The sequence below is a fragment of the Coturnix japonica genome, chromosome 6, assembly GCF_054131305.1.
Source record: "Coturnix japonica strain WE chromosome 6, WE-NBRP24, whole genome shotgun sequence".
Lineage (NCBI taxonomy): Eukaryota > Metazoa > Chordata > Aves > Galliformes > Phasianidae > Coturnix > Coturnix japonica.
This window is the reverse complement of record NC_140668.1, coordinates 24,018,899-24,043,746: the sequence shown is the minus strand read 5'-3', so window position 1 is coordinate 24,043,746 and position 24,848 is coordinate 24,018,899. Positions and strand designations below refer to the sequence as shown.

The following is a 24,848-nucleotide window of genomic DNA, read 5'->3' as shown; positions in this document are numbered from 1 at the left end:
ATGCCCAATCGTGAGCCTGGATAGCTCAGTTGGGAGAGCATCAGACTTTTAATCTGAGGGTCCAGGGTTCAAGCCCCTGTTCAGGCGAAGCTTTTATCCTTTAAGTGTGAACGAGGGGAGCTGGAGCAACGCTACAGTGCCCAGTGCAGCGTGCAGCCTGTCCCAGGCTCTGCCTCCTATTTTCCCTCTCGTGCACCCTCAAATAGGAAGAGCCGGTGGGCAGAGGCAGAGAAGCGTCCTGCTGCCCCCTATCTGCATCGCTGCGCCTGTTCACTAATGAGTTCGCTTAAAAGTTGTCCTCAAACAAGATTTCTCTCTGCTTGTTCGCTTCCCGTCCTCAGCCAGGATGGAGCTCAGCAGACCATAAACACCCCAACAGTCTGACTGGAAAAGGTTTGGCTCCCTGTACATGTGTCTGTGGGTTGGAAGCGGGGGGGATTCCCGCAGCACGGCTGGTTTAAGGATGGAGAACAACTCAGGGAGCTGATGGAGCTGAGGTCCTGAACCTACTGGGGCAGCCCAAGGTGACAGCAGGGAACTGGACATCTGGTGACTCGGTCTGTGTTGTTACCTGTGGAGGTCTCAGACTCGAGACCTTTAATTTCTCTTCTGAAAGCTGCTGTCCGCTGTGAGCTCTGCACAGCTGTCGGGAGAGGGCACTAAGACAAAGCAGACTCTGTGTTTCAATGGGCTGAAGGCTTGTATAGAATAAAAGGCACTTCCTCAAAGTGGAGACCCCCTGGTGCAGCGCAGAGCTCTCCGTGTGCCTTCTGTTGTTTAAATTCCTGCCTCTGCTCTAAGGATATGGCACTCGTATCCCTGATGGCATCCCTTCAGGACACATGGGAATATAGGGACTACTAGGGATTTTGTCCTCTGTGCGCAGGGACAAAGCTGTACCAGGATGACAGCCAGGCCCTTACTCAAAAGCTGGCCGTTCATCCAACATAGCTCAGTCATGTGCAAAATAACCCAGCCATTCCCTCAAAGCATTGGGGAAGACTGTGATAATTGTAGCTAAAACAAAAGCAAGAAGGCAGCTCACGCACTGCACGTATACTGCAATCATTGCTTACAGTCACAGCTTCTTTAAGACACAGGCACAACTCGATGCAGCAACAAAGAGATGACTATTAAAATCTGAGGCTTGGCAAGCATCTCACCAGGCCATAACTTTCCCTTCCCAGTCCAGGAAGGAGCCGCTGTCCTTGTCGGAGAGGTTGGAGAGCACCTTCAGCATCCCTCCTACGCTCTCATCCACTGTCACGCGGGTCTGCAGGGGCAGAAGGAGAAAGATGGCTATGTGTGTCCAAGGGCCCAGCCTGCCCAGGAGCCTTCAATACACAGGAAGCTCCACATTCCCACAGTAAGGGATTCTTCCAAACCTTGGCCAGAAACTCTCTTACCTTATCTTCAAAATCGCCTCCCATGTCTGTTTTGACCCATCCGGGATGGAAAGCGATGCAGAGGATGCCGTGTTCCCGGTAGCCCATGGACTGGCACCTGGTGAGCATGTTGAGAGCAGCCTGTGGGAGACAGCACAGGGATCAGGTGGGGATCAGGGCCATGTGCTGTTAGAGAGGTTCAGGGCCTCTCAGAGATGATACTGGAGAATTCATGAAGTCATGGGCAAATTGGAGAAGGTTGGCTTTGTCTCAACACAGCACATACCTTACTGCAGCGATAACAGACAGCATGTATGGCTTCCCATACATACATTTCTTTCATTGAACCTGCAATGCTGGAGATGTTGACGATGGCTGCCTTGTTGCAGCTCAACCCTGATCCTGGGCTCCCCTGGGCTGCCTTCTTCAGCAGGGGCAGGAACACCTGTGGGAGAGGTAGGAGAAGCATGCACAGAGGAGGCTCATTGGAAGGGCATGCTTCCGTCCATTGCAGGTCATAGCAGAAGGAGATATCAGAGAAGTAGAGAATCAGAGGACAGTTGTTGCTGGCAGAGGTCTCCGTAGATCATTTCTTGCAACCTCTCCTACCCAACCAGAGTCATGAAGAGCCCATTGCCCAAGACCATGTCCACATGTCTCTTGAGCATCTCCAAGGAGGGACACTGGACAATCTCAGTGATCAGCTTGGAGACGCAATTGGCCACCCACCAGTGCTCAGCACAAAGTCAGAGTGCAGATTATTGTTCCCCTCATTCATGTCATGATCCTCTGCACCCCGGTATGGGCTCGTACCTCTGCACTCTCATCTCATCTTATGGCCCCAGGCTTCAAAGTGCCAATTTCTTATGCCTGTCACCAGGTCCCAACCAGGAAAGGGCATTGTGTGCTCAGCCTTTCCAGGACTAATTTCAGCACCTACTTCTGACAGCAAGAGACCTGACTGGGACTTGAATTGTAAAGAACCCAACACCAGGGCAAGAAGACAGCAGGCAGAGAGTAGAGGAGGGCACTGTACCATGGGCCCCATTTTTCTCCCATTAAGGACCTCAGGAATGCAGCAAAGGGATGTTCAAGGAGCTGTGGGTGACAGCATTACCTGGCTCAGCAGGAGAGGCGCGATGGTGTTGGTCATGTACACTTCAGACATGTCCTTCAAGGTTTCATTGTCCATTTTGCTCGTCCTTGCGATTCCAGCGTTGTTGATGAGGAGGTTGAGCCCCGAGCCCTTGAGGCGCTCCCCGACGCTGGCTGCGGCCGCCTTGATGCTGGCGGGATCGGTGACTTCTGCAGAGGCGAGGTGGGGAGGTGAGTGCCCGCTGCCCTCGGTGTCTGCCAGCAGGCACAGTGCTGGGACAGAGCCCCTGCAGCAGGGCTGTGGGAGGATGCAGAGCCCATAGAGCGGGGAGCCCAGGTGAGGGACCTTCAGCCTTTGGGCTGCGGCTGTGGCACGTACCGAGCGGGACGATGACCAGGTTGGGGTGCTTGGAGGCCAATTGCTGCAGCTCCTGTCAAAGACAGCTGATGTGAGCCACATGTCACGCTCTTTTCAGCACGGCTGACACTTTGCCCCCTGCCCTGTGGTACACAGTGCCAGATAAAGGCAGAAGCAGTAGAAGCAGCTCCCTGCCCAACCCCAAGGAGCCCTGGGCACTGTGCACAGCTTGTCCTGTTGCCATCCCTCCCCAGCTCTCATGTGCCTGATGTCCGGGGCTGCAGCTCCTTCATCCATCTCATGATCCTTCACACCTCCCCTCTCCTGCACCAGCCCTGCTGTCCCCCACCTCAGCTCCAGCCCAGCCCAGCCTCACCTGTGCTCGCTGTCCCTTGGGGTCCCGGCAGCCTGCAAAGACCCACTCAGGTGGGTTTGGCAGTGCCAGCAGGTGCCGGACAAAGCCCAGGCCGATGCCCCTGTTGGCCCCAGTCACCAGAACGGAGCGGACACGCAGCTCTCCCATTTTGCTTCTCCTGCCTCTGCTCCAGCTCTCGTTGTTTGCTCCGTGCTCCAAGGCTTCTTATCACATGCTGAACTTCCACCACACCCACACAGGGCTTGCACAAAACCCAGATTCTGGGTACAATCTCACCTGCCCTAATCTTTCCAGCATTATGCTCCTGGCTGGTCGCCAGCCTTACTGTAGGGCAGAAGTCACATTGCCTTATATTTACTAACTTGCTGTTCAGTAATGCCTGAGCCCTAAATCGATTAACAGCAGCAGAAGTCCTGCAGAAGCTGTGCTGGGTGAGGAGATGGGAAGCAGAAGGTGGGAAGGAGACACGATGCCCCGTGGGTCTGCTGGACTTTCACTGTGCTGTTCCCCGTTTTGCTTCTCCTGCTTCTGCTCCAGCTCTCGTTGTTTGCTCAGTGCTCCAAAGCTTCTTATAGCATGCTGAACTTCCACCCCACCCACACCCACACAGGGCTTGCGCAAACCCTTGGCTGTGGGTGCAATTTCTCCTGCTCTTTGAACTGTCCAAAACGATGCTCCCAGCCAGTAGCCAGCCTTACTGAAGGGTAGAAGTCACAATGCCCCAAGAGACTGTGCCAATGGAGCTGGTGCAGTTGCTGGCCAGGGCAGTCACACACTTTCTGACCTACGTTGGAAACAGAGCGGCCAACAGGAGCAGGGAATTGACTGTCCCCTTGTACATGGCACTGCTGAGACTGCATCTCCAAGACTGGGCTCGGTTTTGGGCCCCTCACTGCCAGAAGGATCCTGGGTTGCTCAAGCGAGTGCAGAGCAGGGCAGTGAAGCTGATATTAAGGAGGTGTGATGATGTGGCTCTTGGGCACCAAGTTTAGTGATGGGATTGGGTGAATCAGGTCGGAGTTGTGAACTTGAGGGTATTCTCCAACTTCACCAATTCCTATATCCGCTATCGTGAATCAAACCTCCTCCTTATCTCTGATTCTTAGGCAGCGGAGGACAGAGGGACACAGGAGCTGTGCTGCAGAAGCCAGCATCATCAGTGTGACTGCCAAAGTGTTCTCCATTGGGTGGTGCCATGGAGTGCTGGGAGCCCCCATGTTCCCATACTGTGGCAGCGAGGTGAGGGGGTAGAGGAGGATTTGATGATGCTTGTCCATGGAGGGTGGTCCAAGGGACCTTCCACCTGCCCTAGGACACGTATCTTGTACATGGTACTTGAAGTGCAAGCACTCAGATGGCCTTCATAGGCATCCAGCAGCCCCGGCCCACTCATGGATACAGGCAGCATCTTCTTCCTGTACCCCACCCTATGCATGATGATGGAGAGCTCTTCACCCCATCTCTGTCTTACTCAAGTTCTCACCACCTGTTCCCCCATGTGGAGCCCTTCCTTGAAACATCCTGTACACCAACCTCACTCGTGCTTCCCCCAGCCCTGGGCAGCCCACCTCACTTGGGGGGACATTTGTCAGTAGTTCTGGTTGGGAGCAGTCTGTTCTGAAACAGATGAGGAGTGGAACCACCCTGGGAACGGGCTGCCCTCCATGGGCTCGCAGTGTGCATCAGAACCTGTTGTGTTCAGAGGCAGAGCCAAGAGCATTGCTGTTGTCAGAGCTGGTTTTATTGAGGGGGAAGCAGAGGGGAGGATGCAATTGCTGCAGCTCTTGTCAAAGACAGCTGATGTGAGCCACATGTCACGCTCTTTTCAGCACGGCTGACACTTTGCCCCCTGCCCTGTGGTACACAGTGCCAGATAAAGGCAGAAGCAGTATAAAAAGCTCCATACCCAACCCCAAGGAGCCCTGGGCACTGTGCACAGCTTGTCCTGTTGCCATCCCTCCCCAGCTCTCATCTGCCTGCTGTCCAGGGCTGCAGCTCCTTCATCCATCTCATGATCCTTCACACCTCCCCTCTCCTGCACCAGCCCTGCTGTCCCCCACCTCAGCTCCAGCCCAGCCCAGCCTCACCTGTGCTCGCTGTCCCTTGGGGTCCCGGCAGCCTGCAAAGACCCACTCAGGTGGGTTTGGCAGTGCCAGCAGGTGCCGGACAAAGCCCAGGCCGATGCCCCTGTTGGCCCCAGTCACCAGAACGGAGCGGACACGCAGCTCTCCCATTTTGCTTCTCCTGCCTCTGCTCCAGCTCTCGTTGTTTGCTCGGTGCCCCAGTGCTTCTTATAGCATGCTGAACTTCCACCACACCCACACAGGGCTTGCGCAAACCCTTGGCTATGGGTAAAATTTCTCCTGCTCTTTGAGCTGTCCAGGACGATGCTACCAGCCGGTACCCAGCCTTACTGTAGGGCAGAAGTCACATTGCCTTATATTTACTAACTTGCTTTCTTGTGAAACCTGAGCCCTAAATCGATTACTAGCTGCAGCCCTGTCCTGCAGAAGCTGTGCTGGGTGAGGAGACTGGATGCAGAATGTGGGAAGGAGACACGATGCCCTGTGGGTCTGCTGGACTTCCACTGAGCTGCTCCACCAGCATCACAATCCAGATGGGCTTTGCACACCGTACCCGTGCATAAAGTTCTCTGGGCTGATCTCGTCCCCATTTCCCTGTCTGTCTCAGTCAGATTGTGCCACAAGCTGCTGTTTTCTGCTCCCCTTTCTTGCTAGCAAATGCTGCATCACCAACATTTCCCTCGGCACACTCGTGCTTTGCAGCACTGAGTCCAAAGCCACGGGCACTGGCTGATGGGCAGAAGAGCAGCGCTGAAGTCACAGACAGTGCAGACGTGTTGGCTTCTCCTGGTGCATTGTCTTGGCAGTAGAGTCCAGCAGAGCATCTTTCCCCCATCCATGCTGCCAGTCCCTGTTGCTGTTCCCCATGTCTCGGTCTTGGGGCCAGTTTTGTTTGACATTTCAGCCTGTGATCTCAATGAGGGGATGGAGAGATCCCTCAGGAAGCGGGAAGACAGCACCAAGTTGGGCAGCAACATCAAAGTGCTTGAGGGTAGGAAGGCTCTGCAGAGGGATGTGGATGGCCTGGATCAACAGCCCAAGTCCAATTGCATGCCGTTCCATGAGGAGGAGCACCACATCCTGCACTTGGGTCGTAACAACCCCATGCAGTGTTACCTGCTTGGGGAAGAGGGGCCGGAAGGAGCATGGTGGAAAAGAAGCCAGATGTGTTGATTGACAGCTGTCTGAAGGTGAGGCTGATGAACCTGCAGCGCAGTTGGACCCCTCATCTCTCCCTGCCCACCCTTGGCTGTGTGTCATATTGGCCCTGGTCCCCTTCAGCAGACACACATGATGGTGCAGTGCAGTGTGCAGGACGTCCCTGTGGCTCTGGGCAGCCTCTTGTGGGAGATGCCTGCAAGAGACCTGGCATGTTCCTCCACTGGGAAGGCAACTGCTTGCCCGGCTGACACCAGCTCAGCCCCCACATCACCACTACACCCATGGATGTATGCAGAATTCCTCATGGCCAACCCCGGCATGCAGCACCCTGCTTCCCTACTGTGCCTGCACTGACTGCTCTCTGCTTTGTGTCCCTGACCTCCTGGGCCCAGATGAGGAGGCTGTGTTGGACAGGTCCTGCCCCTTCCAGCCCCAGGGATCACAGCTCCTTGGAGACAGGATCAGATCCCAATTCTATTCACTCCTGGAAGGGGCACTTCCAGAAGTGACATGTGTCTCCTATGGGGATACCTTGCAGTAGATGTGGTTGTGAGCAGAGGGTGCTGATGCACTCGGATGAGGAGCAGAACCGCACTGGGAAGGGGCTGCCCTCCATGGGCTCTCAGTGTGTATCAGAACCTGTTGTGGTCAGAGGCAGAGCCAAGAGCATTGCTGTTGTCAGAGCTGGGTTTATTGAGGGGGAAGCAGAGGGGAGGCAGCAGCAGAGGGGCCCCTGTCAGGATGCAGGCAGGAGGCCGGGCCAGCACGTCACCAGGCCACAACGTTCCCTTCCCAGTCCAGGAAGGAGCCGCTGTCCTTGTCGGAGAGGTTGGAGAGCACCTTCAGCATCCCTCCTATGCTGGCATCCACAGTCAGCGGGGGCTGCAGGGCAGAGGGAGAAACACAGGCGTGTGTGCCCAAGGTCCCAGGGCAGGGAGAGCTGCCATGGTGCTGATGGAGCAGGGCCCCTGGGGGGTATTGGTGCAGGGCTCCTGGAGACAGCAGCCTCCCATGGGAAACAGCACAGGCTGTGGATGGACCCAATATGGGGAGGCTCCTACCGTGTGTCCGGCTGCGCTCCCCATGTCTGTTTGTACCCATCCAGGATGGAAAGCGACGCAGAGGATGCCGTGTTCCTGGTAGCCCATGGACTGGCACCTGGTGAGCATGTTGAGAGCAGCCTGTGGGAGACAGCACATGGATCAGGTGGGGATCAGGGCCATGTGCTGTTAGAGAGGTTCAGGGCCTCTCAGAGATGATACTGGAGAATTCATGAAGTCATGGGCAAATTGGAGAAGGTTGGCTTTGTCTCAACACAGCACATACCTTACTGCAGCGATAACAGACAGCATGTATGGCTTCCCATACATACATTTCTTTCATTGAACCTGCAATGCTGGAGATGTTGACGATGGCTGCCTTGTTGCAGCTCAACCCTGAGCCTGGGCTCCCCTGGGCTGCCTTCTTCAGCAGGGGCAGGAACGCCTGTGGGAGAGGTAGGAGAAGCATGCACAGAGGAGGCTCATTGGAAGGGCATGCTTCCGTCCATTGCAGGTCATAGCAGAAGGAGATATCAGAGAAGTAGAGAATCAGAGGACAGTTGTTGCTGGCAGAGGTCTCCGTAGATCATTTCTTGCAACCTCTCCTACCCAACCAGAGTCATGAAGAGCCCATTGCCCAAGACCATGTCCACATGTCTCTTGAGCATCTCCAAGGAGGGACACTGGACAATCTCAGTGATCAGCTTGGAGACGCAATTGGCCACCCACCAGTGCTCAGCACAAAGTCAGAGTGCAGATTATTGTTCCCCTCATTCATGTCATGATCCTCTGCACCCCGGTATGGGCTCGTACCTCTGCACTCTCATCTCATCTTATGGCCCCAGGCTTCAAAGTGCCAATTTCTTATACCTGTCACCTGGTCCCAACCAGGAAAGGGCATTGTGTGCTCAGCCTTTCCAGGACTGATTTCAGCACCTACTTCTGACAGCAAGAGACCTGACTGGGACTTGAATTGTAAAGAACCCAACACCAGGGCAAGAAGACAGCAGGCAGAGAGTAGAGGAGGGCACTGTACCATGGGCCCCATTTTTCTCCCATTAAGGACCTCAGGGATGCAGCAAAGGGATGTTCAAGGAGCTGCAGGTAACAGCATTACCTGGCTCAGCAGGAGAGGCGCGATGGTGTTGGTCATGTACACTTCAGACATGTCCTTCAGGTTTTCACTGTCAATTGTGTTTACCCTTACGATTCCAGCGTTGTTGATGAGGAGGTTGAGCCCCGAGCCCTTGAGGCGCTCCCCGACGCTGGCTGCGGCCGCCTTGATGCTGGCGGGATCGGTGACTTCTGCAGAGGCGAGGTGGGGAGGTGAGTGCCCGCTGCCCTCGGTGTCTGCCAGCAGGCACAGTGCTGGGACAGAGCCCCTGCAGCAGGGCTGTGGGAGGATGCAGAGCCCAGAGAGCGGGGAGCCCAGGTGAGGGACCTTCAGCCTTTGGGCTGCGGCTGTGGCACGTACCGAGCGGGACGATGACCAGGTTGGGGTGCTTGGAGGCCAATTGCTGCAGCTCCTGTCAAAGACAGCTGATGTGAGCCACATGTCACGCTCTTTTCAGCACGGCTGACACTTTGCCCCCTGCCCTGTGGTACACAGTGCCAGATAAAGGCAGAAGCAGTAGAAGCAGCTCCCTGCCCAACCCCAAGGAGCCCTGGGCACTGTGCACAGCTTGTCCTGTTTCCATCCCTCCCCAACTCTCCTGTACCTGATGTCCAGAGCTGCAGCTCCTTCATCCATCTCATGATCCTTCACACCTCCCCTCTCCTGCACCAGCCCTGCTGTCCCCCACCTCAGCTCCAGCCCAGCCCAGCCTCACCTGTGCTCGCTGTCCCTTGGGGTCCCGACAAGTTGCAAAGACCCACTCAGGTGGGTTTGGCAGTGCCAGCAGGTGCCGGACAAAGCCCAGGCCGATGCCCCTGTTGGCCCCAGTCACCAGAATGGAGCGGACACGCAGCTCTCCCATTTTGCTTCTCCTGCCTCTGCTCCAGCTCTCGTTGTTTGCTCGGTGCCCCAGTGCTTCTTATAGCATGCTGAACTTCCACCACACCCACACAGGGCTTGCGCAAACCCTTGGCTATGGGTAAAATTTCTCCTGCTCTTTGAGCTGTCCAGGACGATGCTACCAGCTGGTAGCCAGCATTACTGTAGGACAAAAGTCACATTGCCTTATATTTACTAACTTGCTTTCTGGTGACACCTGAGCCCTAGATCGATTACTAGCTGCAGCCCTGTACTGCAGAAGCTGTGCTGGGTGAGGAGACTGGATGCAGCAAGTGGGAAGGAGACACAATGCCCTGTGGGTCTGCTGGACTTCCACTGAGCTTCTCCACCAGCATCACAATCCAGATGGGCTTTGCACATCATACCCGTGCATAAAGTTCTCTGGGCTGATCTCGTCCCCATTTCCCTGTCTGTCTCAGTCAGATTGTGCCATAAGCTGCTGTTTTCTGCTCCCCTTTCTTGCTAGCAAATGCTGCATCACCAACATTTCCCTCGGCACACTCGTGCTTTGCAGCACTGAGTCCAAAGCCACGGGCACTGGCTGATGGGCAGAAGAGCAGCGCTGAAGTCACAGACAGTGCAGACGTGTTGGCTTCTCCTGGTGCATTGTCTTGGCAGTAGAGTCCAGCAGAGCATCTTTCCCCCATCCATGCTGCCAGTCCCTGTTGCTGTTCCCCATGTCTCGGTCTTGGGGCCAGTTTTGTTTGACATTTCAGCCTGTGATCTCAATGAGGGGATGGAGAGATCCCTCAGGAAGCGGGAAGACAGCACCAAGTTGGGCAGCAGCATCAAAGTGCTTGAGGGTAGGAAGGCTCAGCAGAGGGATGTGGATGGCCTGGATCAACAGCCCAAGTCCAATTGCATGCCGTTCCATGAGGAGGAGCACCAGATCCTGCACTTGGGTCATAACAACCCCATGCAGTGTTACCTGCTTGGGGAAGAGGGGCCGGAAGGAGCATGGTGGAAAAGAAGCCAGATGTGTTGATTGACAGCTGTCTGAAGGTGAGGCTGATGAAGCTGCAGCCCAGTTGGACCCCTCATCTCTCCCTGCCCACCCTTGGCTGTGTGTCGTATTGGCCCTGGTCCCCTTCAGCAGACACCCATGATGGTGCAGTGCAGTGTGCAGGACGTCCCTGTGGCTTTGGGTAGCCTCTTGTGGGAGATGCCTGCAAGAGACCTGGCATGTTCCTCCACTGGGAAGGCAACTGCTTGCCCGGCTGACACCAGCTCAGCCCCCACATCACCACTACCCACCCATGGATGTATGCAGAATTCCTCATGGCCAACCCCGGCATGCAGCACCCTGCTTCCCTACTGTGCCTGCACTGACTGCTCTCTGCTTTGTGTCCCTGACCTCCTGGGCCCAGATGAGGAGGCTGTGTTGGACAGGTCCTGCCCCTTCCAGCCCCAGGGATCACAGCTCCTTGGAGACAGGATCAGATCCCAACTCTATTCACTCCTGGAAGGGGCACTTCCAGAAGTGACATGTGTCTCCTATGGGGATACCTTGCAGTAGATTTGGTTGTGAGCAGAGGGTGCTGATGCACTCGGATGAGGAGCAGAACCGCACTGGGAAGGGGCTGCCCTCCATGGGCTCTCAGTGTGTATCAGAACCTGTTGTGGTCAGAGGCAGAGCCAAGAGCATTGCTGTTGTCAGAGCTGGGTTTATTGAGGGGGAAGCAGAGGGGAGGCAGCAGCAGAGGGGCCACTGTCAGGATGCAGGCAGGAGGCCGGGCCAGCATGTCACCAGGCCACAACGTTCCCTTCCCAGTCCAGGAAGGAGCCGCTGTCCTTGTCGGAGAGGTTGGAGAGCACCTTCAGCATCCCTCCTATGCTGGCATCCACAGTCAGCGGGGGCTGCAGGGCAGAGGGAGAAACACAGGCGTGTGTGCCCAAGGTCCCAGGGCAGGGAGAGCTGCCATGGTGCTGATGGAGCAGGGCCCCTGGGGGGTATTGGTGCAGGGCTCCTGGAGACAGCAGCCTCCCATGGGAAACAGCACAGGCTGTGGATGGACCCAATATGGGGAGGCTCCTACCGTGTGTCCGGCTACGCTCCCCATGTCTGTTTGTACCCATCCAGGATGGAAAGCGACGCAGAGGATGCCGTGTTCCTGGTAGCCCATGGACTGGCACCTGGTGAGCATGTTGAGAGCAGCCTGTGGGAGACAGCACAGGGATCAGGTGGGGATCAGGGCCATGTGCTGTTAGAGAGGTTCAGGGCCTCTCAGAGATGATACTGGAGAATTCATGAAGTCATGGGCAAATTGGAGAAGGTTGGCTTTGTCTCAACACAGCACATACCTTACTGCAGCGATAACAGACAGCATGTATGGCTTCCCATACATACATTTCTTTCATTGAACCTGCAATGCTGGAGATGTTGACGATGGCTGCCTTGTTGCAGCTCAACCCTGATCCTGGGCTCCCCTGGGCTGCCTTCTTCAGCAGGGGCAGGAACACCTGTGGGAGAGGTAGGAGAAGCATGCACAGAGGAGGCTCATTGGAAGGGCATGCTTCCGTCCATTGCAGGTCATAGCAGAAGGAGATATCAGAGAAGTAGAGAATCAGAGGACAGTTGTTGCTGGCAGAGGTCTCCGTAGATCATTTCTTGCAACCTCTCCTACCCAACCAGAGTCATGAAGAGCCCATTGCCCAAGACCATGTCCACATGTCTCTTGAGCATCTCCAAGGAGGGACACTGGACAATCTCAGTGATCAGCTTGGAGACGCAATTGGCCACCCACCAGTGCTCAGCACAAAGTCAGAGTGCAGATTATTGTTCCCCTCATTCATGTCATGATCCTCTGCACCCCGGTATGGGCTCGTACCTCTGCACTCTCATCTCATCTTATGGCCCCAGGCTTCAAAGTGCCAATTTCTTATACCTGTCACCAGGTCCCAACCAGGAAAGGGCATTGTGTGCTCAGCCTTTCCAGGACTGATTTCAGCACCTACTTCTGACAGCAAGAGACCTGACTGGGACTTGAATTGTAAAGAACCCAACACCAGGGCAAGAAGACAGCAGGCAGAGAGTAGAGGAGGGCACTGTACCATGGGCCCCATTTTTCTCCCATTAAGGACCTCAGGGATGCAGCAAAGGGATGTTCAAGGAGCTGCAGGTAACAGCATTACCTGGCTCAGCAGGAGAGGCGCGATGGTGTTGGTCATGTACACTTCAGACATGTCCTTCAGGGTTTCACTGTCAATTGTGTTTACCCTTACGATTCCAGCGTTGTTGATGAGGAGGTTGAGCCCCGAGCCCTTGAGGCGCTCCCCGACGCTGGCTGCGGCCGCCTTGATGCTGGCGGGATCGGTGACTTCTGCAGAGGCGAGGTGGGGAGGTGAGTGCCCGCTGCCCTCGGTGTCTGCCAGCAGGCACAGTGCTGGGACAGAGCCCCTGCAGCAGGGCTGTGGGAGGATGCAGAGCCCATAGAGCGGGGAGCCCAGGTGAGGGACCTTCAGCCTTTGGGCTGCGGCTGTGGCACGTACCGAGCGGGACGATGACCAGGTTGGGGTGCTTGGAGGCCAATTGCTGCAGCTCCTGTCAAAGACAGCTGATGTGAGCCACATGTCACGCTCTTTTCAGCACGGCTGACACTTTGCCCCCTGCCCTGTGGTACACAGTGCCAGATAAAGGCAGAAGCAGTATAAAAAGCTCCATACCCAACCCCAAGGAGCCCTGGGCACTGTGCACAGCTTGTCCTGTTGCCATCCCTCCCCAGCTCTCATCTGCCTGCTGTCCAGGGCTGCAGCTCCTTCATCCATCTCATGATCCTTCACACCTCCCCTCTCCTGCACCAGCCCTGCTGTCCCCCACCTCAGCTCCAGCCCAGCCCAGCCTCACCTGTGCTCGCTGTCCCTTGGGGTCCCGGCAGCCTGCAAAGACCCACTCAGGTGGGTTTGGCAGTGCCAGCAGGTGCCGGACAAAGCCCAGGCCGATGCCCCTGTTGGCCCCAGTCACCAGAACGGAGCGGACACGCAGCTCTCCCATTTTGCTTCTCCTGCCTCTGCTCCAGCTCTCGTTGTTTGCTCGGTGCCCCAGTGCTTCTTATAGCATGCTGAACTTCCACCACACCCACACAGGGCTTGCGCAAACCCTTGGCTATGGGTAAAATTTCTCCTGCTCTTTGAGCTGTCCAGGACGATGCTCCCAGCCGGTAGCCAGCATTACTGTAGGACAAAAGTCACATTGCCTTATATTTACTAACTTGCTTTCTTGTGAAACCTGAGCCCTAAATCGATTACTAGCTGCAGCCCTGTCCTGCAGAAGCTGTGCTGGGTGAGGAGACTGGATGCAGCAAGTGGGAAGGAGACACGATGCCCTGTGGGTCTGCTGGACTTCCACTGAGCTGCTCCACCAGCATCACAATCCAGATGGGCTTTGCACATCATACCCGTGCATAAAGTTCTCTGGGCTGATCTCGTCCCCATTTCCCTGTCTGTCTCAGTCAGATTGTGCCATAAGCTGCTGTTTTCTGCTCCCCTTTCTTGCTAGCAAATGCTGCATCACCAACATTTCCCTCGGCACACTCGTGCTTTGCAGCACTGAGTCCAAAGCCACGGGCACTGGCTGATGGGCAGAAGAGCAGCGCTGAAGTCACAGACAGTGCAGACGTGTTGGCTTCTCCTGGTGCATTGTCTTGGCAGTAGAGTCCAGCAGAGCATCTTTCCCCCATCCATGCTGCCAGTCCCTGTTGCTGTTCCCCATGTCTCGGTCTTGGGGCCAGTTTTGTTTGACATTTCAGCCTGTGATCTCAATGAGGGGATGGAGAGATCCCTCAGGAAGCGGGAAGACAGCACCAAGTTGGGCAGCAACATCAAAGTGCTTGAGGGTAGGAAGGCTCAGCAGAGGGATGTGGATGGCCTGGATCAACAGCCCAAGTCCAATTGCATGCCGTTCCATGAGGAGGAGCACCACATCCTGCACTTGGGTCATAACAACCCCATGCAGTGTTACCTGCTTGGGGAAGAGGGGCCGGAAGGAGCATGGTGGAAAAGAAGCCAGATGTGTTGATTGACAGCTGGCTGAAGGAGAGGCTGATGTATTGGCATGAAGGCCAACAACATCCTGACCTACGCTGGAAACAGAGCAGCCAACAGGAGCAGGGAAGTGACTGTCCCCTTGTACATGGCACTGCTGAGACTGCATCTCCAAGACTGGGCTCAGTTTTGGGCCCCTCACTGCCAGAAGGATCTTGGGTTGCTCATGCGAGTGCAGGGCAGGGCAGTGAAGGAGATATTAAGGAGATGTGATGATGTGGCTCTTGGGCACCAAGTTTAGTGATGGGATTGGGTGAATATGGTGAGAACTGTGAACTTGAAGGTCCTGCCATACCCTGAGTCAAACCTGCAGCCCAGTTGGACCCCTCATCTCTCCCTGCCCACCCTTGGCTGTGTGTCATATTGGCCCTGGTCCCCTTCAGCAGACAGCCATGATGGTGCAGTGCAGTGTGCAGGACGTCCCTGTGGCTCTGGGCAGCCTCTTGTGGGAGATGCCTGCAAGAGACCTGGCATGTTCCTCCACTGGGAAGGCAACTGCTTGCCCGGCTGACACCAGCTCAGCCCCCACATCACCACTACCCACCCATGGATGTATGCAGAATTCCTCATGGCCAACCCCGGCATGCAGCACCCTGCTTCCCTACTGTGCCTGCACTGACTGCTCTCTGCTTTGTGTCCCTGACCTCCTGGGCCCAGATGAGGAGGCTGTGTTGGACAGGTCCTGCCCCTTCCAGCCCCAGGGATCACAGCTCCTTGGAGACAGGATCAGATCCCAATTTTATTCACTCCCGGAAGGGGCACTTCCAGAAGTGACATGTGTCTCCTATGGGGATACCTTGCAGTAGATGTGGTTGTGAGCAGAGGGTGCTGATGCACTCGGATGAGGAGCAGAACCGCACTGGGAAGGGGCTGCCCTCCATGGGCTCTCAGTGTGTATCAGAACCTGTTGTGGTCAAAGGCAGAGCCAAGAGCATTGCTGTTGTCAGAGCTGGGTTTATTGAGGGGGAAGCAGAGGGGAGGCAGCAGCAGAGGGGCCCCTGTCAGGATGCAGGCAGGAGGCCGGGCCAGCACATCACCAGGCCACAACGTTCCCTTCCCAGTCCAGGAAGGAGCCGCTGTCCTTGTCGGAGAGGTTGGAGAGCACCTTCAGCATCCCTCCTACGCTGGCGTCCACAGTCAGCGGGGGCTGCAGGGCAGAGGGAGAAACACAGGCGTGTGTGCCCAAGGGCTGCCCAGGCTGTGCCCTGGAGCCTGGCTGCAGGAAGGCAGCGGCTCCGCCGAGGGGGAAGCAGAGCCCTGGGAAGAGGTGAGAGCTGGGAAGCCGGGTGTGGGGGCTGCCAGGAGCCAGGGCTGACGCCGCACAGGGGTCCCAGGGCAGGGAGAGCTGCCATGGTGCTGATGGAGCAGGGCCCCTGGGGGGTGTTGGTGCAGGGCTCCGGGAGACAGCAGCCTCCCATGGGAAACAGCACAGGCTGTGGATGGACTCAACCTAGGGAGGCTCTTACCTTGCCACCTCCTTCATAGCCCAAGTCTGTTTGCACCCATCCAGGATGGAAAGCTACAGTGAAGATGCCGTGTTCCCGGTAGCCCATGGACTGGCACCTGGTGAGCATGTTGAGAGCAGCCTGTGGGAGACAGCACAGATGTCAGGTATTGGTTGGGATGTGAGCTGCAAAAGAGGTACACGGATTATCAGAGATGATACTGGAGGGCTCATGAAGTCCCTGGCAGATTGAAGAAGGTTGGCTCTGGCTCAACACAGCACATACCTTGCTGCAGCGATAACAGGCAGCTTGTATGCCTTCCCATAAATAGACTTCTTTGATCGAACCCCCATTGCTGGAGATGTTGACGATGGCTGCCTTGTTGCAGCTCAACCCTGAGCCTGGGCTCCCCTGGGCTGCCTTCTTCAGCAGGGGCAGGAACGCCTGTGGGAGAGGTAGGAGAAGCATGCACAGAGGAGGCTCATTGGAAGGGCACGTTTCCTTCCATAGCAGGTCACATCAGAGTAAGAGAATCAGAGAACAGTTTTTGGGAGAGACCTCTATAGATCATCTTGTGCAACCTCCCCTACCCAACCAGAGTCATGAAGAGCCCATTGCCCAAGACCATGTCCACGTGTCTCTTGAGCATCTCCAAGGAGGAACACTGGACAATCTGAAGCGATCAGCCACAGAAATCAGTCAGCCACCCACCATTACTAAGGACAAAGTCAGAGGGCAGATTATTGCTCTCATGGCTGAGGTCATGGTACTCTGATCTCTCGCATGTGCCTGTATGCCTGCACTCTCATCATGTCAGAGTGAAAGACCTCAGAGACCAAAGTGCCATATTCTTCAACCTAATGACATGTATCAACCATGAAAGGGCATCGTATGCTCAGCCTTTCCAGGACTGATTTCAGCACCTACTTCTGACAGCAAGAGACCTTGAAGTGTGAAGGACCCAACACCAGGGCAAGAAGACAGCAGGCAGAGAGTAGAGGAAGATGCTGTCCCACAGGCCCCATCATTCCTCCATTAAGGACCTCAGGGATGCAGCACAGGGACGTTCCTGGTGCTGTGGGTGACAGCATTACCTGGCCCAGCAGGAGAGGCGCGATGGTGTTGGTTGTGTACACATCAGACATGTCCTTCAGGGTTTCATTGTCCAGCTTGTTCGCCCTTACGATTCCAGCGTTGTTGATGAGGAGGTTGAGCCCCGAGCCCTTGAGGCGCTCCCCGACGCTGGCTGCGGCCGCCTTGATGCTGGCGGGATCGGTGACTTCTGCAGAGGCGAGGTGGGGAGGTGAGTGCCCGCTGCCCTCGGTGTCTGCCAGCAGGCACAGTGCTGGGACAGAGCCCCTGCAGCAGGGCTGTGGGAGGATGCAGAGCCCATAGAGCGGGGAGCCCAGGTGAGGGACCTTCAGCCTTTGGGCTGCGGCTGTGGCACGTACCGAGCGGGACGATGACCAGGTTGGGGTGCTTGGAGGCCAATTGCTGCAGCTCCTGTCAAACACAGCTGATGTGAGCCACATGTCACGCTCTGATCCGCACAGCCATCACCAGCCCTTTGCCTCCAGCCCTGGGGCACACGGGACCAGGACGAAGGAGCAGCTCCCTGCCTGACTCAAGGAGCCCTGGGCACCCTATGCAAAGCATGTTCCATGGCCATCCCTCCCCAGTTCTCCTGTACCTGATATGCTCCAGGACTGCAGCTCCCTGGTTGAGACCTTCACACCTCCCCTCTCCTGCACCAGCCCTGCTGTCCCCCACCTCAGCTCCAGCCCAGCCCAGCCTCACCTGTGCTCGCTGTCCCTTGGGGTCCCGGCAGCCTGCAAAGACCCACTCAGGTGGGTTTGGCAGTGCCAGCAGGTGCCGGACAAACCCCAGGCCGATGCCCCTGTTGGCCCCAGTCACCAGAGCAGAGCGGACACGCAGCTCTCCCATTTTGCTTCACCTGCCTCTGCTCCAGCTCACGTTTGTTCAGTGCCCAGATGCTTCTTATAGCATGCTGAATTTACACCACACCCACACAGGCATTGTGCAAAACCCTGATTCCGGGTACAATCTCACCTGCCCTAAACTTTCCCAGATTATGCTCCTGGCTGGAAGCCAGCCTTACTGTAGGGCAGAAGTCACATTGCCTTATATTTACTAACTTGATTTCTGGTGACACTTGAGCCCTAAATCGATTAACAGCAGCAGAAGTCCTGCAGAAGCTGTGCTGGGTGAGGAGATGGGAAGCAGAAGGTGGGAAAGAGACACGATGCCCTGTGGGTCTGCTGGACTTTCACTGTGCTGCTCCACCAGCATCACAATCCAGATGGGCTTTGCACATCGTACCTGTGCATAAAGTTCTCTGGGCTGATCTCATTCCCCTTTCCCTGTCTGTCTCAATCAGATTGTGCCATAAGCTGCTGTTTTCGGCTCTCCTTTCTAGCAAGCACATGCCCCATCACATTGTGGCCCTACACGACTTCCTGCGCCAGCACGCTATGATCTGTGCTACTCAACTAAGGCCATGCTTTTGTCTTCTTGGTGCAGCATTGCCTTGTGCTCATCACCACTCTGAGCCTCCCAGTCTTTCAGCTGTCCCTCCCATGAGTTCTGCCTGAGGCTGATCTCTCATTGAGCACTGTTCATTCTCTCTGCCCCATCCCACCTCCCAACTTGCAGACCTGCCTTTCTATCCTCTGATGGTTCTTTTCCATGGCCTTCTCTCTATCCTCACTATCTTTCTGTGCCCACAGACCAGCACTAGCAGATATACGCTGCTTGCAGAACAATGCACTGCCCTTTCACAGCCTTCCATGCTTTTCCTTTCCTGCATCACCACCCACAGTGTAATAGAAAAGTTCAGGGTGCCTCAGAACCAGATAAAACCAAAACCTGCTCTTTCATCTCCTCACTTTCTGCTGTGTCATGTTGGTTTTGAACCTTTCTGTTGTTTTAGAGCCGTAATGGTATATTGTTTACTTTGCACTGGGGCCTTATGCTAGATTATTGCCCATAAAATCCTAAGCAAGCATTCCCTTGGCAGGGGTCATAGTCCAGCCTGGCATGAACACATCCAAAGAGAAGAGTCAGCCTTGCTGGGGTGGCAGTGGAGTCTTGGCCCAAGTGCTGCTGTCCCCAGTGCCCGGCTGTGGAAGGCTGAGCCATTCTTGCACAGTCTGATCTTTCAGATGAACAAAAACAGTATTTGTCACGGTGCTGAAGGGCCCATGGCTGTATCCCATCCCATCCACCCTCTGACAACCACGTTTCTCCTATGGATGCTTTCTATCTTAGCGCCCTGCTGGCAGATGGGGCATGATTGAACCTTCCAAGCTCTCAGTGGCTGCAAGCTCAGTGTTAGCACTCATCCAGGTATTCGCACAAAGGGCAATTCCAAAGTCACTGCAGAAGTGTTGGGAAATAGCCTGCTGTTTGTTGGGCTGAAGAACAGGGGAACGGCACTATTATCTTTATTATGCTTGATCTACCGTGCAAGCAGTGGTAAAGGAGCTGCCTTCCAACAAGGCTACTGGCTTTACAATGCACATCAGTGTCCAGCTCCATCTCCCCTGAGCCTGGATCCCAGCTGGCAATGAGCCTGATGTGCTTCATGCCTTTTCTGCATCATCCATTATGAGAAAGCTGTGAGGGTACTGAGGGCCCTGCGCTGTCAGGTAGTGACAGGGAGTGAGATGCAGCCCCTGGGTTCCAATGGGATTCTGAAGTGACCTCCTACATGTTTTGACTACTTGTGAGTCTGCGTGGCCTAAGAGATTGTGCCAATGGAGCTGGTGGAATCACAAGTCATCATCGTGCTCTTGGAAGCAGGGAATGTAATGGAACAGACCATCCTGAGCGCCAATACGTGGCCCAGAGGGGACTCTCTGGTGATGAGAAAGCAGCCAGGCTGGCCATGCTGAAAGTATCCTAATGAACGGGGTTTGACCCAGCTGGCTGCCAGTCACCGCTGCTGTTTCCCATGGCTGAGTCTCGGGGCCTGTTTTGTTTGACATTTCAGCCTGTGATCTCAGTGAGGGGTGGAGAGATCTCTCAGGAAGCGGCAAGACAGCACCAAGTTGGGCAGCAACGTCAAAGTGCTTGAGGGTAGGAAGGCTCTGCAGAGGGATGTGCATAGTCTGGATCAGCAGGGTCAAACCTGCAGCTCAGTTGGACCCCTCAGAATTCCTCATGGCCAACCCCAGCATGCAGCACCCTGCTTCCCTACTGTGCCTGCACTGACTGCTCTCTGCTTTGTGTCCCTGACCTCCTGGGCCCAGATGAGGAGGCTGTGTTGGACAGGTCCTGCCCCTTCCAGCCCCAGGGATCACAGCTCCTTGGAGACAGGATCAGATCCCAATTCTATTCACTCCCGGAAGGGGCACTTCCAGAAGTGACATGTGTCTCCTATGGGGATACCTTGCAGTAGATGTGGTTGTGAGCAGAGGGTGCTGATGCACTCGGATGAGGAGCAGAACCGCACTGGGAAGGGGCTGCCCTCCATGGGCTCTCAGTGTGTAACAGAACCTGTTGTGGTCAAAGGCAGAGCCAAGAGCATTGCTGTTGTCAGAGCTGGGTTTATTGAGGGGGAAGCAGAGGGGAGGCAGCAGCAGAGGGGCCCCTGTCAGGATGCAGGCAGGAGGCCGGGCCAGCACATCACCAGGCCACAACGTTCCCTTCCCAGTCCAGGAAGGAGCCGCTGTCCTTGTCGGAGAGGTTGGAGAGCACCTTCAGCATCCCTCCTATGCTGGCATCCACAGTCAGCGGGGGCTGCAGGGCAGAGGGAGAAACACAGGCGTGTGTGCCCAAGGGCTGCCCAGGCTGTGCCCTGGAGCCTGGCTGCAGGAAGGCAGCGGCTCCGCCGAGGGGGAAGCAGAGCCCTGGGAAGAGGTGAGAGCTGGGAAGCCGGGTGTGGGGGCTGCCAGGAGCCAGGGCTGGCGCTGCACAGGGGTCCCAGGGCAGGGAGAGCTGCCATGGTGCTGATGGAGCAGGGCCCCTGGGGGGTGTTGGTGCAGGGCTCCTGGAGACAGCAGCCTCCCATGGGAAACAGCACAGGCTGTGGATGGACACAACCTATGGAGGCTCCTACCATGTCCCCAACTTTGTTTCCCATGTCTGTTTGTACCCATCCAGGATGGAAAGACACGCAGAGGATGCCGTGTTCCCGGTAGCCCATGGACTGGCACCTGGTGAGCATGTTGAGAGCAGCCTGTGGGAGACAGCACAGGGATCAGGTGGGGATCGGGGCCATGTGCTGTGAAAGAAGAAGTGTGTGGCAGGAGCTCAATTACAGTAGAGAGAGGTGCAGAGACAGTCAGAGATGACACCAGAGGGCTCCTGCAGTCATTTGCAGAATAAAGAATGTTTGGCTAATAGTACATCACAGACCTTGCTGCAGCGATAAGAGAGGCACTGTTCGGATTCCCATAGAAGGATTTCTTTGATTGAACCCGCAGTGCTGGAGATGTTGACGATGGCTGCCTTGCTGCATCTCATCCCCGAGCCTGGGCTCCCCTGGGCTGCCTTCTTCAGCAGGGGCAGGAACGCCTGTGGGGAGGGGAAGGAGAAGCATGCACAGAGGAGGCTCATTGGAAGGGCACCTTTCCTTCCATAGTAGGTCATATGAGAACCACAGAGCGACAGGACAGTTGTGGTTGGTAGATATCACTGGAAATCACCTGGTGCAACCTGCACTGCTCAGGCAGAGCTACCAAGCACCCGATGCCAGAACTGTGTGCAGGTGACTTTGGAGGATTTCCAAGGAGGGACACCAACAACTGCTGTGCTCAGTCCCTGCCAGCACTCAACCACCCATCAGGGTGCCCTGTCCCACCATCTCCTTCCCTCCTCCATAGAAGGCATCAGATTCACAGAACAGGGACGTTCCTGGTGCCGTGGGTGAGCACAATACCTGGCCCAGCAGCAGGGGTGCGATGGTGTTGGTGGTGTACACGTCAGACATGTCCTTCAGTGTCTCAGTGTCAAGTGAGTTGGTCTTCAGAACAGCAGCGTTGTTGATGAGGAGGTTGAGCCCCGAGCCCTTGAGGCGCTCCCCGACGCTGGCTGCGGCCGCCTTGATGCTGGCGGGATCGGTGACTTCTGCAGAGGCGAGGTGGGGAGGTGAGTGCCCGCTGCCCTCGGTGTCTGCCAGCAGGCACAGTGCTGGGACAGAGCCCCTGCAGCAGGGCTGTGGGAGGATGCAGAGCCCATAGAGCGGGGAGCCCAGGTGAGGGACCTTCAGCCTTTGGGCTGCGGCTGTGGCACGTACCGAGCGGGACGATGACCAGGTTGGGGTGCTTGGAGGCCAATTGCTGCAGCTCCTGTGGGAGAAGGGACTAAATGGGCACAGACCAGCAGGTCCAAGTGCACATTCTCTTGCCCTTCTCCTGGCATCCTCTCTTGCTGAGTGCCCTGCTTGGGCTGTCCCACTCCCTGCAAACATGTCTCTGTACATCCAGTATTCTTCACAACGGCACACATCACACTCTTCCCATCAAGGCAGGCACCATCCCTTTGCCTCCAGCCCCAGGACACGCAGTGCCAGGCAGAGGGAGCAGCTTCCGACACCAAGGAACCCTGGGCACCCCTTTGCTTGCTTATGGCCATCCCTCCCCAGTTCTCCTGTGCCTGTTGCCTGGGGCTGCAGCTCCCTGGTTGAGACCTTCACACCTCCCCTCTCCTGCACCAGCCCTGCTGTCCCCCACCTCAGCTCCAGCCCAGCCCAGCCTCACCTGTGCTCGCTGTCCCTTGGGGTCCCGACAGCCTGCAAAGACCCACTCAGGTGGGTTTGGCAGTGCCAGCAGGTGCCGGACAAAGCCCAGGCCGATGCCCCTGTTGGCCCCAGTCACCAGAACGGAGCGGACACGCAGCTCTCCCATTTTGCTTCTCCTGCCTCTGCTCCAGCTCTCGTTGTTTGCTCAGTGCCCCAGTGCTTCTTATCACATGCTGAGCAGACAGCCCACCCTCCAAGGGCTTGCACAAACCCTTGTCTCTGTTTGCGGTCTCTCCTGCTCTTTGAACTTTTTCGGACACGGCTCCTGCCTGAGAGCTAACATTGCAAAGGGCAAAAATCAATTCTATTTTTAAAGGCAAATTTGGCTTTAAGTTGTGTGGAAGTTGAGTGTGTGCTCCTACAGGGGTTTCTGGTCGAGGTACTTTTCCAGTGCCACATAATTATGAAGAAAGAGAGGCAGCCATGAAGAATGCGCAGGGACACAAACTGGACCTAAAAAGGAGGAGAGACGTGTTTGTGTGAACCCAACCAGGTCTTATACTCCTGAGTGAGGGTATGCATGAGTGAGATAGTTTGTTCCATCAAGGGTTCCTCAGAGGGCAGCTTGAAAATGGCAAGCTGAGGCCAAATGGAGGAGTCAGAACACAAATATGTCAAGAGACTGATTGGAGAAAGCAACCATGGAGACAACGACATGGAGACAGCTGGCTATAGAGTCTTGACACAAGCTCTGCCCTCCCAGGTCTCACACAGTCAGTCTTTGCCTTGTCATGCTGCAAGAAGTCAGGACATGACTTCACCTTCCACATTACCCACAGCTGAAAGCTCACTCCTGTTCACACCCATCCATCTGTTTGCACAAAGGGCAATTACAAATGCACTACACCAACCTTGGGAAATATAGTGTTGTTATCTTCACTGTGTTTAATCCACCATGTAAGCAGCAGTAAAAGCGCTGCCTTTGGTCGAGATTCATGGCTTTACAATGTGTTCAGGGCTAAACAGGCTCATGTCTTCACTTATCAATCAGTTACTAAAGAACAGAAAGGCAGCAGTGAATGAGCAGCTAAGCAAGGGGTGGCTTAGGGCTTGCTCCTGCCACTGCCTGAATGGTGAAGCTGGGCAAGTCATATCAGCTCCGTGTGACTCATTGCCTCTTCTGATTGAGGAGTACTACTGGCACCACACTGTGAAGGGTTTGAGCAGGGATCCAGAGTGACACTAAAAGGACATGGCTCCTTTTGAAGCTCATAGTGGATTTTCAGGTTCAGAAGTCTCTGTGCCAACGGTAAGCAAAGCATCTATGAAGGTCTCAAACTGTCTCACTGGACAAAGCAGACACAGAGGTCTTGATGGAGCCACATTGGATGGGAGCTGATGGGATCCAACCAGAAGGCCAAGCAAGGCTCAAAATGCACTGCCTTGCATTCAAAGGGGCACAACCACCTCCTGATGGAATGAAGCTTGAGTAGATGGCTGGGAGAAGTGCCTGGGTCCTGGAATGCAACATGGTGCAGATGCTGTAACTGCTACGCCATTCTCACTGCCATTTCAAATCAGTCTGTGGGCCCTAAAGCTCCTGATACAGCTCCCACGGCTTTATTTGCAACACTCCTCTCTTTGATTGCTTTACAAGCTTTCCCACACCTTGACCGTGCCAGGAGCTGTAATCATACCCACTATCACCACGTGCACACTCACAACACTGACCTCATAGAGGGGAAAAGTTACAGATAAAAACATGGCATTTGTAAACATACCCATATTACTACACTCAAGCACCCCAAAGTTTGGTAATAGAATAATCATGTTGCACCAGGCCTCAGAAAAATAACAAGGCTTTTCCTTCTTTTCTCTTCTTTTTATTTTTTTTCTCTTTATTTCTCTTTTTTTCCCCTCTTTATTTCTCTTCTCTCTTCTCTTCTCTTCTCTTCTCTTCTCTTCTCTTCTCTTCTCTTCTCTTCTCTTCTCTTCTCTTCTCTTCTCTTCTCTTCTCTTCTCTTCTCTTCTCTTCTCTTCTCTTCTCTTCTCTTCTCTTCTCTTCTCTTCTCTTCTCTTCTCCCCTCCCCTCCCCTCCCCTCCCCTCCCCTCCCCTCCCCTCCCCTCCCCTCCTGTCCCCCTTCCTC

General features: G+C 55.4%; 5 protein-coding genes and 1 non-coding gene across 7 annotated transcripts; 1 reads left to right on the top strand and 5 right to left on the bottom strand.

Annotated features, from left to right (window-relative positions):
- The first annotated feature begins 14 nt into the window (after positions 1-14).
- TRNAK-UUU (transfer RNA lysine (anticodon UUU)) lies at positions 15-87 on the top strand. The gene has a single exon. It is a non-coding gene; the product is annotated as a tRNA-Lys (tRNA).
- Positions 88-1,041: 954 nt separating this feature from the next.
- Positions 1,042-3,394, bottom strand: LOC107319146 (uncharacterized). The gene is made up of 6 exons (XM_085550961.1): positions 3,215-3,394; positions 2,860-2,911; positions 2,503-2,690; positions 1,672-1,830; positions 1,407-1,526; positions 1,042-1,273 (listed from the first exon to the last, which is right to left on the bottom strand). The coding sequence occupies exons 1-6, from the start codon at positions 3,359-3,361 to the stop codon at positions 1,160-1,162; spliced, it is 780 nt and encodes a 259-aa protein (XP_085407087.1). The 5' UTR covers positions 3,362-3,394; the 3' UTR covers positions 1,042-1,159.
- Positions 3,395-7,128: 3,734 nt separating this feature from the next.
- On the bottom strand, positions 7,129-9,505 carry LOC146760527 (uncharacterized). The gene is made up of 6 exons (XM_085550963.1): positions 9,329-9,505; positions 8,974-9,025; positions 8,617-8,804; positions 7,786-7,944; positions 7,521-7,640; positions 7,129-7,341 (listed from the first exon to the last, which is right to left on the bottom strand). Exons 1-6 carry the CDS (start codon positions 9,473-9,475, stop codon positions 7,228-7,230), a joined length of 780 nt encoding a protein of 259 aa, XP_085407089.1. The 5' UTR covers positions 9,476-9,505; the 3' UTR covers positions 7,129-7,227.
- A 1,652-nt stretch (positions 9,506-11,157) lies between these two features.
- On the bottom strand, positions 11,158-13,537 carry LOC146760526 (uncharacterized). Its single transcript, XM_085550958.1, has 6 exons — positions 13,358-13,537; positions 13,003-13,054; positions 12,646-12,833; positions 11,815-11,973; positions 11,550-11,669; positions 11,158-11,370 (listed from the first exon to the last, which is right to left on the bottom strand). The coding sequence occupies exons 1-6, from the start codon at positions 13,502-13,504 to the stop codon at positions 11,257-11,259; spliced, it is 780 nt and encodes a 259-aa protein (XP_085407084.1). The 5' UTR covers positions 13,505-13,537; the 3' UTR covers positions 11,158-11,256.
- A 1,950-nt stretch (positions 13,538-15,487) lies between these two features.
- LOC146760525 (uncharacterized) lies at positions 15,488-17,974 on the bottom strand. The gene is made up of 6 exons (XM_085550964.1): positions 17,796-17,974; positions 17,450-17,501; positions 17,093-17,280; positions 16,284-16,442; positions 16,020-16,139; positions 15,488-15,700 (listed from the first exon to the last, which is right to left on the bottom strand). The coding sequence occupies exons 1-6, from the start codon at positions 17,940-17,942 to the stop codon at positions 15,587-15,589; spliced, it is 780 nt and encodes a 259-aa protein (XP_085407090.1). The 5' UTR covers positions 17,943-17,974; the 3' UTR covers positions 15,488-15,586.
- A 2,572-nt stretch (positions 17,975-20,546) lies between these two features.
- Positions 20,547-22,900, bottom strand: LOC107319010 (uncharacterized). 2 transcript variants are annotated; one of them, XM_085550960.1, is made up of 6 exons: positions 22,721-22,900; positions 22,258-22,421; positions 21,901-22,088; positions 21,378-21,536; positions 21,079-21,198; positions 20,547-20,759 (listed from the first exon to the last, which is right to left on the bottom strand). In XM_085550960.1, exons 3-6 carry the CDS (start codon positions 21,949-21,951, stop codon positions 20,646-20,648), a joined length of 444 nt encoding a protein of 147 aa, XP_085407086.1. In that variant the 5' UTR covers positions 21,952-22,088; positions 22,258-22,421; positions 22,721-22,900; the 3' UTR covers positions 20,547-20,645. The 2 variants fall into 2 exon arrangements, with proteins under 2 accessions (XP_085407086.1, XP_085407085.1); XM_085550959.1 differs by having other exon boundaries at positions 22,258-22,309.
- Positions 22,901-24,848: the final 1,948 nt, after the last annotated feature.

Bases quoted from the DNA above. Each gene is read 5' to 3' on its own strand.
- LOC107319010 (XM_085550959.1), bottom strand. From the start codon at position 22,867: ATGGGAGAGCTGCGTGTCCGCTCCGTTCTGGTGACTGGGGCCAACAGG. The intron at 22,089-22,257 runs GTACGTGCCACA...TCGCCTCTGCAG, and splicing joins CCTGGTCATCGTCCCGCTCG to AAGTCACCGATCCCGCCAGC. The intron at 21,537-21,900 runs GTATTGTGCTCA...CCCTCCCCACAG, and splicing joins CACCCCTGCTGCTGGGCCAG to GCGTTCCTGCCCCTGCTGAA.
- LOC107319146 (XM_085550961.1), bottom strand. From the start codon at position 3,361: ATGGGAGAGCTGCGTGTCCGCTCCGTTCTGGTGACTGGGGCCAACAGG. The intron at 2,691-2,859 runs GTACGTGCCACA...TCGCCTCTGCAG, and splicing joins CCTGGTCATCGTCCCGCTCG to AAGTCACCGATCCCGCCAGC. The intron at 1,274-1,406 runs GTAAGAGAGTTT...CTGCCCCTGCAG, and splicing joins GAGGCGATTTTGAAGATAAG to ACCCGCGTGACAGTGGATGA.
- LOC146760525 (XM_085550964.1), bottom strand. From the start codon at position 17,942: ATGGGAGAGCTGCGTGTCCGCTCTGCTCTGGTGACTGGGGCCAACAGG. The intron at 16,443-17,092 runs GTAATGCTGTCA...CCTCTCCCACAG, and splicing joins CGCCTCTCCTGCTGGGCCAG to GCGTTCCTGCCCCTGCTGAA. The intron at 16,140-16,283 runs GTATGTGCTGTG...TGTCTCCCACAG, and splicing joins CCTGTTATCGCTGCAGCAAG to GCTGCTCTCAACATGCTCAC.
- LOC146760527 (XM_085550963.1), bottom strand. From the start codon at position 9,475: ATGGGAGAGCTGCGTGTCCGCTCCATTCTGGTGACTGGGGCCAACAGG. The intron at 7,641-7,785 runs GTATGTGCTGTG...TGTCTCCCACAG, and splicing joins TCTGTTATCGCTGCAGTAAG to GCTGCTCTCAACATGCTCAC. The intron at 7,342-7,520 runs GTAGGAGCCTCC...TCTGCCCTGCAG, and splicing joins GGAGCGCAGCCGGACACACG to CCCCCGCTGACTGTGGATGC.
- LOC146760526 (XM_085550958.1), bottom strand. From the start codon at position 13,504: ATGGGAGAGCTGCGTGTCCGCTCCGTTCTGGTGACTGGGGCCAACAGG. The intron at 11,974-12,645 runs GTAATGCTGTTA...CCTCTCCCACAG, and splicing joins CGCCTCTCCTGCTGAGCCAG to GTGTTCCTGCCCCTGCTGAA. The intron at 11,371-11,549 runs GTAGGAGCCTCC...TCTGCCCTGCAG, and splicing joins GGAGCGTAGCCGGACACACG to CCCCCGCTGACTGTGGATGC.